Source organism: Daktulosphaira vitifoliae, unplaced genomic scaffold (assembly GCF_025091365.1).
Source record: "Daktulosphaira vitifoliae isolate Bord-2020 unplaced genomic scaffold, ASM2509136v1 Scaffold_1, whole genome shotgun sequence".
Taxonomy (NCBI): domain Eukaryota; kingdom Metazoa; phylum Arthropoda; class Insecta; order Hemiptera; family Phylloxeridae; genus Daktulosphaira; species Daktulosphaira vitifoliae.
The window spans coordinates 86,232,264-86,246,148 of NW_026099572.1; the positions used below are offsets into that span (position 1 = coordinate 86,232,264).

Sequence of the window (13,885 nt, forward strand, 5' to 3'; positions counted from 1 at the left end):
ATTATACATGAATATATACTTAATTGTTAAAAAAAAAAACCCAATACAGACTTGGCATAGTTGGATCAAGTATAATGATATCTGACAGTGATTAAAATCACTATCATAAAAAACGCTTCGATGCAAATCTTTAGAATAGTGTTTAATTTTAAAAAATTGGTGGATTATTTCAAAAGCTACATGTTCTGCTAGTTCCTTATTAATATATTGATTAAGATAAAGTATATCGAATGAAAAAGGGATTATTAAGAAACATTATTTCTCATAAAAACATTGTGTTGATTCATACACTTTTCAATAAGTTATAGCATTATAAAGTTAAAAATGTAAAAAATAAAATCGAGAATTTTCACACAATAATAGCATTTGGTAGTCATTTTCACCATGAAGACAAATTAAAGTCCGAATTATCTTTAATTTAAGGTATATATAAAAGTGTCAGACTTTCCGGAACACTTTCAAAAGTTAAGTTGAAAAAGTAGTCATTTTGAATCCCCCCCTGTGGGCTGGTAAAGGGTTAAATTTATAAAAAAAAATACCAAATGATATGTAAAGACATTACGCACCTATAAAAAAAATTATATTAATTTGTTCATTTTTGAAAAAGTTATGGCAGTTTTAAGTAAAAAATATTTAAAAAATTAGCGATTTTTAAATTTGTAATTTTTTTGGAGATTTCCTCCATTTACGGGGAACGAGGGAAATTTTTTCAATTTTTGAGGTTAATTTCTTCGACTAGATACGATTTGTGATCTTTTGACGTACCGTTGAAAGAAATCGGTTCGATGAGAGCTGAGAAAAAGTGGTAAGAGACACAAAAAAAACACATCATAGTAAAATTAATACCTTCTCAGCTTCCCATCGAAGATAAATACAAAATAAATGTATTTCGATTCGTCCAGTTACAGAAGGATGCATATCCAAATGAATTTTATTTGTCTTTTGCTATTTCCTAACTAATTGTAAGCTAATTTGTCAAGAAAAATCAAAGTTAATAAAGATATATTTTTGGCATACGTTTGGCAACTGTGCGACTTTTATATGGATTTTGTATATGAAAATGCATGTGTTATTAATGATTTACAGAAAATGTATTTATTTATTATCCATATAATTATACAGTCTTATAATAGCTTGATAAAAAAATTTCAACTTTTTAAATTCTTTTTCATTTTTAATTATATATTTTTGACCTCCAAATGTATTGAGATCTGATTTATTTTAACTCGGGCAGCTATTAGTGATTTTTTTTAATTTACAATTTATCCTATTTCATGTAGAAACAAGTTTTGTTTTACTGGAACTTGTAATTTTTTCATGGAGGGTTGTTGAAGTATAATTTTGTGAAATTTTTTTAGTTCATGATTTTCTATGTCATTACACAAATTCTACATGAAATCATGTATTACGCAAATTTTGTAATAGACTCAAGTATTTAGAATAATTTATGAACTGGTGTTTCATAGCTCTTGTATAAAAAAATTCTAAATTGGGCAAAAGAAAAAAAAGGACTGCAGGATTATAATAAATCGTATTTGAAGGGATAGTTACAACAACATGACAAATCAATTTTTTTTTATACTTAGAAGAAGAAAATAATTCTTTTAATACAGTAATTAATTATATAATAAGTTTATAACGATTTTTTACAAACTTGACTTTTGGCCAATGAATCGTTCGGGTCCAGACCAATGTACACCTGAGATATTTGTGAAATGGTATACATTGATAAAATGCGCTGCAGTCATACATTGGTCCTTCGAGCGTGGATATTTATTTGTCTTAATAATGGCCCCGAGGCATTTTAAAGTAAATCTGGAAGAAAAAACTCTCATTGGAGCATGTACTTTACGGGATAGTTCTCTTAAATCGATTACTAAAATTTATAAATTCGTTATTAAGTTTAAGTCTGACATTAGCCTTAAAGAACAGTTTGAATTACGCGATTGTCAATTAAGTGTTCTCGAAAAACAGTTTCGCGAACATCAACAGGCTATTGTAAACGCGTTTATTAGAACTCAATCTTTAAAAAAAGAATTTAAAATTTGATGGTAGTATCACAGACTGGACTACTTTCCGTGATACATTTGAATCTATTGTAAATGTCGATTCTAATAAAATTAGGCGATTCCATTTCCTTCTTTCGTGTTTGTCCGGTTCCGCGCTCGCTGTCATAAAATTTATACCAATTACGGAAGCCAATTATGATATAGCGTGGAGCGCACTTACCGATAGGTATGAAAACAAAAGAGTGTTAGCAACAGCACATTTGGACAAAATCTTTGCATTTCGACCTATAAATAGTGAATCACTTTTATCTTTGCAACTTTTTTTAAATGTCTTCAAAGAAAATATCGAGGCAATCAAAATTTTAAGCGTAGATGACCTGTCTGGTTTTTTGCTTTTCTATATTGCTTCTCGTGTACTGGATAACACAACAAGACACTTATCCGAAAACAGTATAATGCAATCGATTATTCCTTCTATGAATGACTTGCTGAAGTTTGTTCAGCAAGGTTGTAAAATTTTGGAAAATCTTAAAGGTTCTAATCTACAGAAAAATTCGCAGTTACTGAAACATTCATTAACCACCGTCGCGTCTAATAATCTAGAGCCTACTGTTCAAAATAAAATTCAGTGTTCTTATTGTCAAAAGGGTGCACACCCCCTTTATCGGTGCTATACCTTTCAAAAAATTTCTGTTCAGAAAAGGCGTGATCATGTTTCTACGCACAAATTATGTTTTTCTTGTCTTAAACCGTGTTGCATCGTCATGCGCTTTAAACTCGGTGTGTAAGAAATGCGAGAAAAATCACCACACTATTTTGCACATGGATCAACCTGCGCCATCTACTTCGTCAACTGCTGATCAAATAGGTGATACGCCGCCGAAATTTTCAGGTACTTCATATGCACAAAGTACTGTAGTATTGGGTACTGATGTCGTAAGAGTTCGCGATAACACCGGCTCTTAACAGCGTGTGCGTGTGTTAATGGACAATGGGTCCCAAATATCAGCGATTACGTCAGATTGTTTATTATGTCTTGGCTTACCGCGTCGTAAATGTCTCTCCGAGATAGTCGGCTTGGCGCAAAACCGTGTAAACCAAATAAAAGGCATTTCTAAATGCACATTTATACCACACTATGCATTAGAACCAGTCTTTACTTGTAATTACTTGATAGTTTTATCAAACATAACACATCTCATGCCGACCACGCGTTTACCACCAGAAGTACGTGAGCAATATCACGACTTTTTGTTCGCCGATCCCTACTTCGACACACCCGGTAATATTGATATGTTGTTGGGCGGAGATGTCTTTCCACATACTGTACGTTCAAAGGCGGAGACCATACATATGAAAAGTCTACCCTCCGCACTTGACACCTACCTAGGATGGATATTAGTAGCTACAGTCTCGCTCAGCCATTGACGTCACTTGCCGTGACTCTTAGCCCATCTGTTGATAGTTTGTTGCGTCAATTCTGGACAATAGAAGAACCGTCTGTCCCGCTAATTCCTACAACAGAAGATGAACTCTGTAATCACTGGTTTACACATACTACCACACGTGATGTATCGGATCGCTTTTGTGTGGCGCTACCGTTCAAAGACGAGATTTCTGTGGGGTGTAATAAAAATACCGCTGACATGAACGCACCTACGCTCAACCACGGGCTCGGCGAATCTCGTAATTTAGCTCTCAAAAGATTATATAATCTCGAACAACGTCTTTCTAAAAATGCAGATTTATACGATGCGTACCGCAAATTTATGAATGAATATTTGTCGCTCGGTCACATGAAACTCGCTACGCGACCTGGCAAATATTTTATCCCACATCACGCAGTGATAAAACAAGACGGAGATTTATCCAAAATCCGTGTGGTCTTTGATGGTAGTGCGCCATTGTCATCTGGTTTGTCATTAAATGACGTGTTATGTGTTGGTCCAAAACTGCAGACTGATATAAGTAATTTGTTACTAATGTGCCGTACACGTAAATTTATGTTTACCGCTGATCTAGTTAAAATGTTCCGTCAAATTCAAATACGTGAAGAGGACTGCGTATACCAACATATCTTATGGCGACAATTTCCCGATTACGAAGTCCAAGAATTTGAGTTGCTTACCATTACATACGGGCTCACTTCATCTCCATATTTGTCGATACGTTGTCTACACGAGTTAGACATGCGCGAAGGACATAAGTTTCCCGTTGCAAAAGGTTCTTTGATCCATAATACATGCGTGGATGACATTATTATTGGTAGAGACACTGAAGAGGAGTTACTTGTTGCTCAAGACCACATCATTAGACTTTTATCTACCGCAGGTTGTACGCTAAAAAAGTGGTGTAGTAATAGTGAGAAGCTAATAAATCGTGTACCACCTGATGACCGTGCTCAGCGTCCATCATTTGACCCGAAAGATGAGTCAACTGTCAAAGTTCTAGGTTTACACTGGAACACCCAAAGTGACACATTTGGCTACCATACAAATATTAAAGAAACGCCATTAACAAAACGCGGCGTTTTGTCTACTATAGCCAAATTGTTTGATCCTATCGGCGCTTTGGGTCCCACTATTTTATGGGCTAAAGGTTTTATTCAGGTCTTATGGCAAGACCAATTTGATTGGGATACGTCATTGTCTCCTCACTTACGTACTCAGTGGGAACAATTCGCTACTGAATTGCCGTCACTTTGTAATATTTCGTTAAATCGACATTATTAATTGTAATGATATACAGCTGGTAGGTTTTTGTGATGCTTCACAGTTTGGTTATGCGGCTACGGTTTATTTACGCGTCACCTATCCTTCGGGACAAATAAGCAATTATTTTATTACGTGTAAAACCAAAGTTGCGCCATTGAAATCTAGTAAACAAGACGTGTCATTAACAATACCGAGACTCGAATTGTGTGCCGCACTTTTACTGGCTCAACTGTTAGCTAGAGTTAGTCCATTTTATCACCAAGCGTTACCATATCACAGATTCGGGCATGGATGGACTCATCGATAGTTTTATCATGGATCACCACTGATCAAAAATACTTTAAAATATTTGTGACTAATAGATTAGCAAAAATTCATCAATTAATACCGAATTGCAGCTGGTCACATATTTGTACAGACGAGAATCCAGCTGATCCTTCGTCTCGCGGCCTACTGCCAAATGCAATGATACAGTGTAATATTCATTGGAACGGTCCATCATTTTTACATTACCTGAAGGTGAATGGCCGCACTCGAAATTTACGCCTTTGAGCATTGCCAATTTGCTTGACGTAAAACCTGTAAAATCCGTTTCACTTATTGTTCGCGGCACACTGTCTGACGATTATTTATTATTGCGCTTCTCATCATTACCAAAACTACAGCGTTCAATTTCATATAGTCTTCGTTTTGTTAATGTAGTTATACTTAAACGAAAATGTAATATGGGCCCAATTACGTTGATTGAGCAAACTCGTGCGATTCATGTTGCTGTTCGCCTAACGCAAAAAACCTATTTCTCCGGTTTGTTAAAATTATTGTCAAAACCAGATGTAATAATCAAACCGCCCTCCATAGCTCAAGTCGCTCCGTTTTTAGACGCAGATGAATTAATACGCGTTAATGGACGACTAAGGTACTCTTCGCTACCTATGAACGCTAAACATCCATTGCTATTACCAAAATCGTCACATTTAACCACCTTAATAATTAATTATTACCATTCTGCCTTTTTACACGCTGGTCCAAAATTTATTGTTTCTGCATTAAGACAGCGATTTTGGATCCTTTCCGCACGTAATGCAATACGTCAGTGCATATTTAAATGCATAACTTGTACTCGGTATAAATCTAGCCATCCTAAACCGTATATGGGTGAGTTGCCCACGCCACGCGTACAATTTCAGCGTGTTTTTATGCAGGTTGGTATGGATTATGGTGGACCATATATGGTAAAAGAGTGTAGGCGAAGAAATGCTCGCACAACAAAGGTGTACATAGCTTTATTTGTTTGTATGGCAGTAAAAGCCATACATATTGAAATAGTGTCATACTTATCTTCCGAAGCGTTTTTAGCAGCATTGGACCGGTTCGTTGCGCGACGCGGTCTAATGAATGACTTTTACTCGGACTGTGGTACAAATTATACAGGGGCAGCCCGTCAAATGAAATCATTATTTGATGATACTGCAGTACGACAACAATTAACAGAACGTGTTCCGTGCAATTGGCACTTTAATGCACCTGCTGCACCTCACATGGGAGGTTTATGGGAAGTTGCTATTAAAAGCATTAAATTCCATCTCAAACGAGTAATTGGTATGCAAATTCTTACGGTTGAAGAATTCAACACGCTTACAGTACGCATTGAGGGTATATTAGTAGTATATAGAAAGCGGGAACTGGCACACAAAGGTGCCGCGGTCATTGATTTGTTGTGCTAGGTCGTTTGTATACACGTGTATATAGGATGGTACAGATCGCACGTGTATGAACCGGTGGCTGTGTAGGGTGCTATTAATTATTATGTCATCAACGTTTAAACTTTTGAAGGATATCTTGTCTATATCAGAATGTATCTCATAAGTGGATATTCAATTAAATATATCTAAATTTAAAGTGGAATAATAATTTTACACTATTTTATTTATTTTTGTCGTGGTAAAATGTTTTTATAGTTTACTATTTAATTTAATCGGTGTATGCGTACACTATAAAATCTGATGGTAATGAAAAAAAGATATGCGAGGTGAAAAGACTGAAGGGAGTGTCAATGGGTGTCGTTGCGCGTACAATTGAAATAAAATACTATTTAAAGTGTTTGAAGGAGCAATTATCAATTAATCGTAAAATGTCAACCATTAGATCGAAAAATCATATTCTACAAACGATAGAAATGGAAAAAGTTGCTCTGACTAGTAAATATGACAAATGTGCACTAGTCGGTGGTGATGAAAAATATCCGAATGTATATACAAAAGCTTGGGGACATTATTCTTTGAAAAAAAAGTGAACAATGAATGAACAAAATTTTTTTTTTTTGTTTAATATAATAAATTAATTTAAATTGTGATTTTATATATATTTAATTAAATTGTTACTTTTATAGATCAATATAATATATTTATCTGTGTGTAAAAAAACAATTATTTTACTAAACAAATAAACTGTAATTTATTTTAGTTAATATGTATACATATATGTTATTATTTCATAATTATTTTTTGTATTTATAGAAAAAAAAAAAATACAATATATTTTCCCGGCTGTTCTAGTCGTTTATAATAAAATAAATATTGTTACATTAATTTAAAATAATTTCCTTAAATTATTATAGACTACATAATTAAAAAAAAAAAAGATAACAATATTTAATGAATTTGTAGAGAAAAAGTATTTATGATCTTCGAACGTCTCCACTAAATGGATTGTATTGTAATATACGATCGTGAATTATCAAACAGTATGCAGTAGTGGACGGTGGAAATTTTTCAGATGATTCAAAATCGATTCTCAAGTCTATGGTTGAGGTTTTCAAATCGTCTTTTTGGCGTGTACAATCAATGCAAAAAAGAGGACCATATTTTAAAAATTCTTCTTTATTGAATAACGGTTTAGATTTTTTTCTCTCATAATAATTTTGTTGAAAATTTATATAGTTTTGATAGAACAAAGTTATTAATTTTTTATCGAAATTTTCATTAAAGTTTTCATAGGGATACTCGAATGAATTTAAATGCACCTTTAGATTTACTAGAGAGCATGAGTCAAATTTTTGTGTACGATCTCCTGATTCACTAGTTTCAGCCGTGTGAAAAGCTATTATTATATAACGGGGTCTATCTATGTTAGAGGTTGATTTAACCATCCAACTTGTTCTCTCTGTATTGGGCAACTCTGGATAAACAGACAAGTCCCAATTTCTAAACGCGCAATAAATATCTTTAAAGTTTTCAACAATTTTTAACAGTTCTAATTTTTCGCGGTCATTAACTCGCACAACTGGTAATTTCTATACAACTTTCGTTAAAGTAACACTAGATTTTAAAAGTTCTTTTGCCTCGTCATTGGACCATGTAATACCACTACTAATTTNTTTGTTGAAAATTTATATAGTTTTGATAGAACAAAGTTATTAATTTTTTATCGAAATTTTCATTAAAGTTTTCATAGGGATACTCGAATGAATTTAAATGCACCTTTAGATTTACTAGAGAGCATGAGTCAAATTTTTGTGTACGATCTCCTGATTCACTAGTTTCAGCCGTGTGAAAAGCTATTATTATATAACGGGGTCTATCTATGTTAGAGGTTGATTTAACCATCCGACTTGTTCTCTCTGTATTGGGCAACTCTGGATAAACAGACAAGTCCCAATTTCTAAACGCGCAATAAATATCTTTAAAGTTTTCAACAATTTTTAACAGTTTANTACTTTTTGAACTTCTACTCCGTTTATTTCATAAGATATTGTATCAAATAAGAAAGCTAATCCATTGTTTGCAATAGCTATTTGACCTNCTAATCCATTGTTTGCAATAGCTATTTTACCTACAGTCCCTGATTTTACTTTTACTTCACCTTCAATGTATATAAAACTTTCACGAAACAGAGTGTATGCATCGGTATTTTGTACGGCTATTCGTATTTGATCACCGTTTGAGAGCGCTGTAGTTGAAAATGGTAAATAGGAACGATAATGTAAATCCTCTATAGGCGATTCGTCTGTATATTTTTCCAATACATTCAAATAAGAACTATCCATTTTTTTTTTTTATAATACACCTAATGATTTCAGAAATGACAAATTGTTTTTGGTTAACTTTATTCTTTTATTATTTTCTGAACACTTTCCCGGAGAATGGTTATTTTGAATACACCGAGTATTTTTTAATTTATAAAAATTACGAAGATTTCTATTTAATAAACTATTTTTATTATTACTATACGTTTTTACGTTACCACTACTAACTGTTTGTTTACAATTTCNGTTACCAATACTAACTGTTTGTTTAAAATTTTTAAATTTGAGACCCATCAACTCTCACGTTTCATATGTAAACGTACCGATAATGGTTCACCTCTTAAGTCGATTAAATTTCCGTTTTGATCTTTCAATTATACTTGCACTTGGCTTATAGATGTCGTGTTAAGAGGATAATAATCTGGGTTTGATAATATAACTTCGGATACGTGAAATCCTACTGGAACGTTCATGAAAAATTCGTGTATAACATGACTTGGCGCACCGTTATCAAATGAATCAGATACTAAATTACAATGAACTTTTATACAATTTACATTCATTATATTAACTGGATTTTCTGATATGTGTTTAACGTTAGCTGGATAAATTTTTTTTTCGAATCCCAATAGTGTGGCAATACTACCGGGTATAGAAAAGTCAATGTCCCTATTACATAACATTTCACATTTTAATGTTATTTGATTGGTTTTAAGTTGGAATACTATATTAAGTTTTGACATAAAATCCATTAAAAAAGTTTCTAAATCCAACAACTCATATGATCCCGTTGTAATAATAATTTCATAAATACTACCATCTTCTTTAGCAACACTTATCTTATTTCTATTTTCAGTTATATTAGGAATTGTATTGTTTGTTTGTAAACTTAAAAGACTTATTTTAGTATTTTTTTCGGTTTGCAGAGGTGGAAAAAAGGCACATTCCAACTCTGATGAATTACCATTCACTGAAATCGATGTCATGGTGATAAGTTTGATAGAAATCTCAAACAGAGTTGGCCACAATTCGTTGAATCGTATTTCTGATAATTATTGTAATTATATGTTATATTACATCCACTTAGATATTTTTGTACTTCAGTAAGGGGTTTTAAGTTTCCAAAACTGTCATAATATTTTACGTCTCTATTAACTTTTCTAAAACATACCCAATGCGTGCCAAAGTTATTGACGCTATCCAAATTATAACCATAGACTCTATCCGCTTACACCGTTTTGGTAAATTATCTCTACAGTAGCAGCCTCTGAACTGAGGGATTTTCAACAATTTTGCATATTTTATTATTTCATAATCATACATTGCTTGTTTAGGTAACTCTATTTTTTGAGAGGTTTTTTTTTTTTACACTGTGAATACTCTCTCCTTTATAAGGTTTTAAAAACATTCCCTTTCCTTTATGATAAGGCTTCAAATGCATTCCTTTTCCCGAAGACGAATTTTTGCTGTTGTTTTTTAATTCATGCGCTGTCTTAATTATATTTGAAATACCCCCGGCCAATCCACCTAATGCGCTCAATGCAGAGAACAAAGTAATTAAAGGTAAAACACCACCGTATTTAGGCGATGGAATGATTCTGGACAACGATTGTCGTTTCCTTTTTATACTTTTATTTGATTTATTTTTAGAGGCCGTAAAATTTTTTTATCATTTTTCAACGTTTTATTTTTTAAATTATTCAAACCCATACCAAGTTTACGCTTCGCTTTCATACCTGCAGTGACAGCCAGTGCAGCTGCTTTTTCTTTTAACCCTGTCTCTTTTGAAACAAAAATATCCCAAGCTTGCTTTTCTAGAATTGCGTCAGCAGTGCATCGATCTAATTTTTCGTTACTTTGGTCATAAGCTATATCATGCGTTTTACAAGCTCTGTCTAAGCAATTTATNGTTTTACAAGCTCTGTCTAAGCTATTTATACCTACGTCACCACGCAACAAACGTTTTTTCAACTTTGTTCCTGGCCCACAAAATCTATAAAATTAATCAATTAATTTAAGTAATTTGTGTATATTTTAAAATTATTACTGATAGTCGCCTGGTAAATGTAATTCCACAGGAGTTTTATTTATAAGGTAGTTCAATAACCCACCGCCTTTATTGTTCCTCAANTTCAATAACCCACCACCTTTATTGTTCCTCAACATTCGAGTAGGTTTCATCGTGTGTGATATTTATTTATCACACATCAACATTTATATGTAAATTAATAGAATGCGTTTTTTCGAGCATAAAAACAAGCTTGTAGTTCAGAAAGTTGATACACCAGATGAACAAAAGTTTAAACGACATGGATCTTTATTTCCTAATACTATAAGAGGTTTAATTGTAGGTCCTTCGGGCTGTGGTAAAACTAACGTTATCTTTGCTCTGTTAACAGATATTAACGGTGTGAGATTCGAAAACGTTTATATTTACAGTAAAACATTACAACAACCAAAGTATATAACATTAAAGAATATTCTAGGCGGGATAAACGGTATAAAACTTTTTACGTATCACGAAAACGATACTGTTATATCCCCTGAAAAAGCACTTGGCAACTCAATTTTTATTTTCGATGACGTGATATGTGAAAATCAGAATGTTATCGAATCGTATTATTCACGCGGTAGACACAACAACATAGATTGTTTTTACCTTGCACAATCCTATTCTAGAATACCAAAGCACCTTTTAAGGGATAATAGCAATTATATATTATTATTTAAACAAGATGAACTTAATCTTAAACATGTATTTCAAGACCATTGCTCTGAAGATATGAGTTTTAAAGATTTTAAAACGTTTTGCATGACCGGTTGGAACCGTGAAAAATTTGGATTTGTGGTTATTAGTAAAGATGATCGTAGAGACGATGGACGTTACCGTTTTGGGTTCCATTGCTTTGTTACTATATAAGACGAAAATTTGTGTAGTCGAGTAGTCGGCAATTATGCAAAACGAGAAATTGTTGCTAACCAACTTAATACAAGCAAAAGAGAACATTAAACGTAAATTTAACGATTTAAAACAAGGACGATTAAATAATGAATTTTTTAATGCAGACACATTAAAGCCAATTATATCCCCTCTAGAACGTATAGCGAGTCTTAACGAAAAAGATAATTATATTAGAGAAAATAATGAAAAAAATGAAATAATTAAACAAGAAAATGTTGTTAATGAGGTCGATGAATTCGACAACAACAACACATCCTCTGTAAAGCAAGAGGATGATTTCTTAATAAAACTAAATCGATACATAGGTGAGAATAAAAAACAATGGATTAACTCGGAGCAATTAGATAAATTGTATGGTCCAATACTGGGAGACAGAGGAGAAATAATATCATATGGAAAATCAAGAGATGTAATTTTTGATTGGCAAAATGGATCGCTCTTTATAATATAACAATCCTTATCCACTTACACGTGGTTTAATTCGACTTATATTTAACAAACATCCGGTAGATTACAAAAATGAGGACTTGGAAATTTACAAACTAATTCTTATAACAACATCATCTCACTTGAAAGCTGATAAAAATCATATAAAAAAAGGTGGTAAAAAATATACCGATATAGTAGGTAAATTGTTTACTTCTGGAGGTGAGCTTTCTAAAACACTTTTACAAAACTATAAAGAAACGTATATTTTTTGGGATGAGCCAAACGAACTAGTGTCAAGGTTGAAGCTACCCCTGTCTTCAAAAAACGCTGGTAACTCTGGTTTAGACAATGAAATAATATCAATTTTTGAAGAACTATTAGAATCCGGATATATTAAACGATTGCCTAAATATGTCTACATTTGATATAGCGTTTGAATTACACAAACCGGCTAGAAAAAAAATTCCCTAGAAGAAGAGTCAACGTTAACGGTAAAAACGATCTTTGGGAAGCTGATTTAATAGAAGTTATTCCTATCGCAAAATTGAATAAGGATTATAAGTATATACTTTGCGTGATCGATTGTTTTACTAAATATGCTTGGCAGTCCCAATAAAAAATAAATCTGGAAAAACCGTTGCCGAAGCTATAGCTAAAATATTTAAAATACGTAAACCACGGCTTTTGCACACTGACGGAGGAAAAGAATTTTTTAATTCACATTTTAACGAGCTTGTAAAAAAATATAAAATCAACCATTACTCAACCTATAGTACAATTAAAGCATCCATTATAGAACGTTTTAATAGAACATTAAAAACAATCATGTATCGTGAATTCACCGCTAGAGGTTCTCGAAAATGGATTAATATATTAGACTTGTTGATGGAAAAATATAATAACAGTAAACATCGTACGATTGGAATGACACCAATACAAGCTGATAAGAATCCGTTATCGGTGAAATTTAATCATAGAAAAGTTTTAAAATCTAAAGCTAAATTCAGAATAGGTCAAAAAGTGCGTATATCTATTTATAAAACTTTGTTTATTAAAGGTTATATAGCTAATTGGTCGAGTGAAATATTCACTATTGCAAAAGTAAACAACACCTTGCCGGTGACTTATATGTTAGAAGATTACACTGGTGCGCCTATAAAAGGTTGTTTTTATGAGCATGAAATACAACTGACTAAATATCCAGACGATTTTCTCATAGAGAGAATTATTAAAAGAAAAAACTCTAAAGTATTGGTGAAATGGTTGGGTTATGACACTTCTCACAACTCTTGGATATCTGTGAATGATATAAAAAGTGATGAAAATTAAATTTTATCAGTTTATTGAAGTGGTATTGAACCATGAACATATTCGGCGCTTCGATAGAGAGCAAACGAAACAAACAACTCATTCAGCTTCAAAATTCCAATGATACTATTACAAAAGACATTTTATTGCTTCAATCGAGATTTAACAATATTGAAAGTAAAACAAAATTATTGACAGATGATGTATTAAAAATTCAAAATTCCAATGAAAATATTACAAAAGATATATTATTGTTTCATTCGAATTTTAAAAATAATGAAAGTAAAACAAAATTATTATCAGATGATGTATACCTAATAAAAACATTAATTGCAAATATAGACGCAAAAATAGAGTCCATAGAAAAAAATACAAAAATATTAACTAGTGAAATGCAAGAAGTGAATTTTAAATTAAACAATCATGCTAATGAGATATA

The 13,885-nt window shown here is 32.5% G+C and overlaps 3 protein-coding genes across 3 annotated transcripts; all 3 read left to right on the top strand.

Annotated features, from left to right (window-relative positions):
- Window positions 1–3,400: 3,400 nt before the first annotated feature.
- LOC126896054 (uncharacterized) lies at window positions 3,401–4,741 on the top strand. Its single transcript, XM_050668490.1, has one exon. It carries the CDS (start codon window positions 3,401–3,403, stop codon window positions 4,739–4,741), a length of 1,341 nt encoding a protein of 446 aa, XP_050524447.1.
- Window positions 4,742–5,448: 707 nt separating this feature from the next.
- On the top strand, window positions 5,449–6,447 carry LOC126896059 (uncharacterized). The gene has a single exon (XM_050668504.1). It carries the CDS (start codon window positions 5,449–5,451, stop codon window positions 6,445–6,447), a length of 999 nt encoding a protein of 332 aa, XP_050524461.1.
- Window positions 6,448–12,963: 6,516 nt separating this feature from the next.
- On the top strand, window positions 12,964–13,467 carry LOC126896067 (uncharacterized). The gene has a single exon (XM_050668517.1). The coding sequence runs from the start codon at window positions 12,964–12,966 to the stop codon at window positions 13,465–13,467; it is 504 nt and encodes a 167-aa protein (XP_050524474.1).
- Window positions 13,468–13,885: the final 418 nt, after the last annotated feature.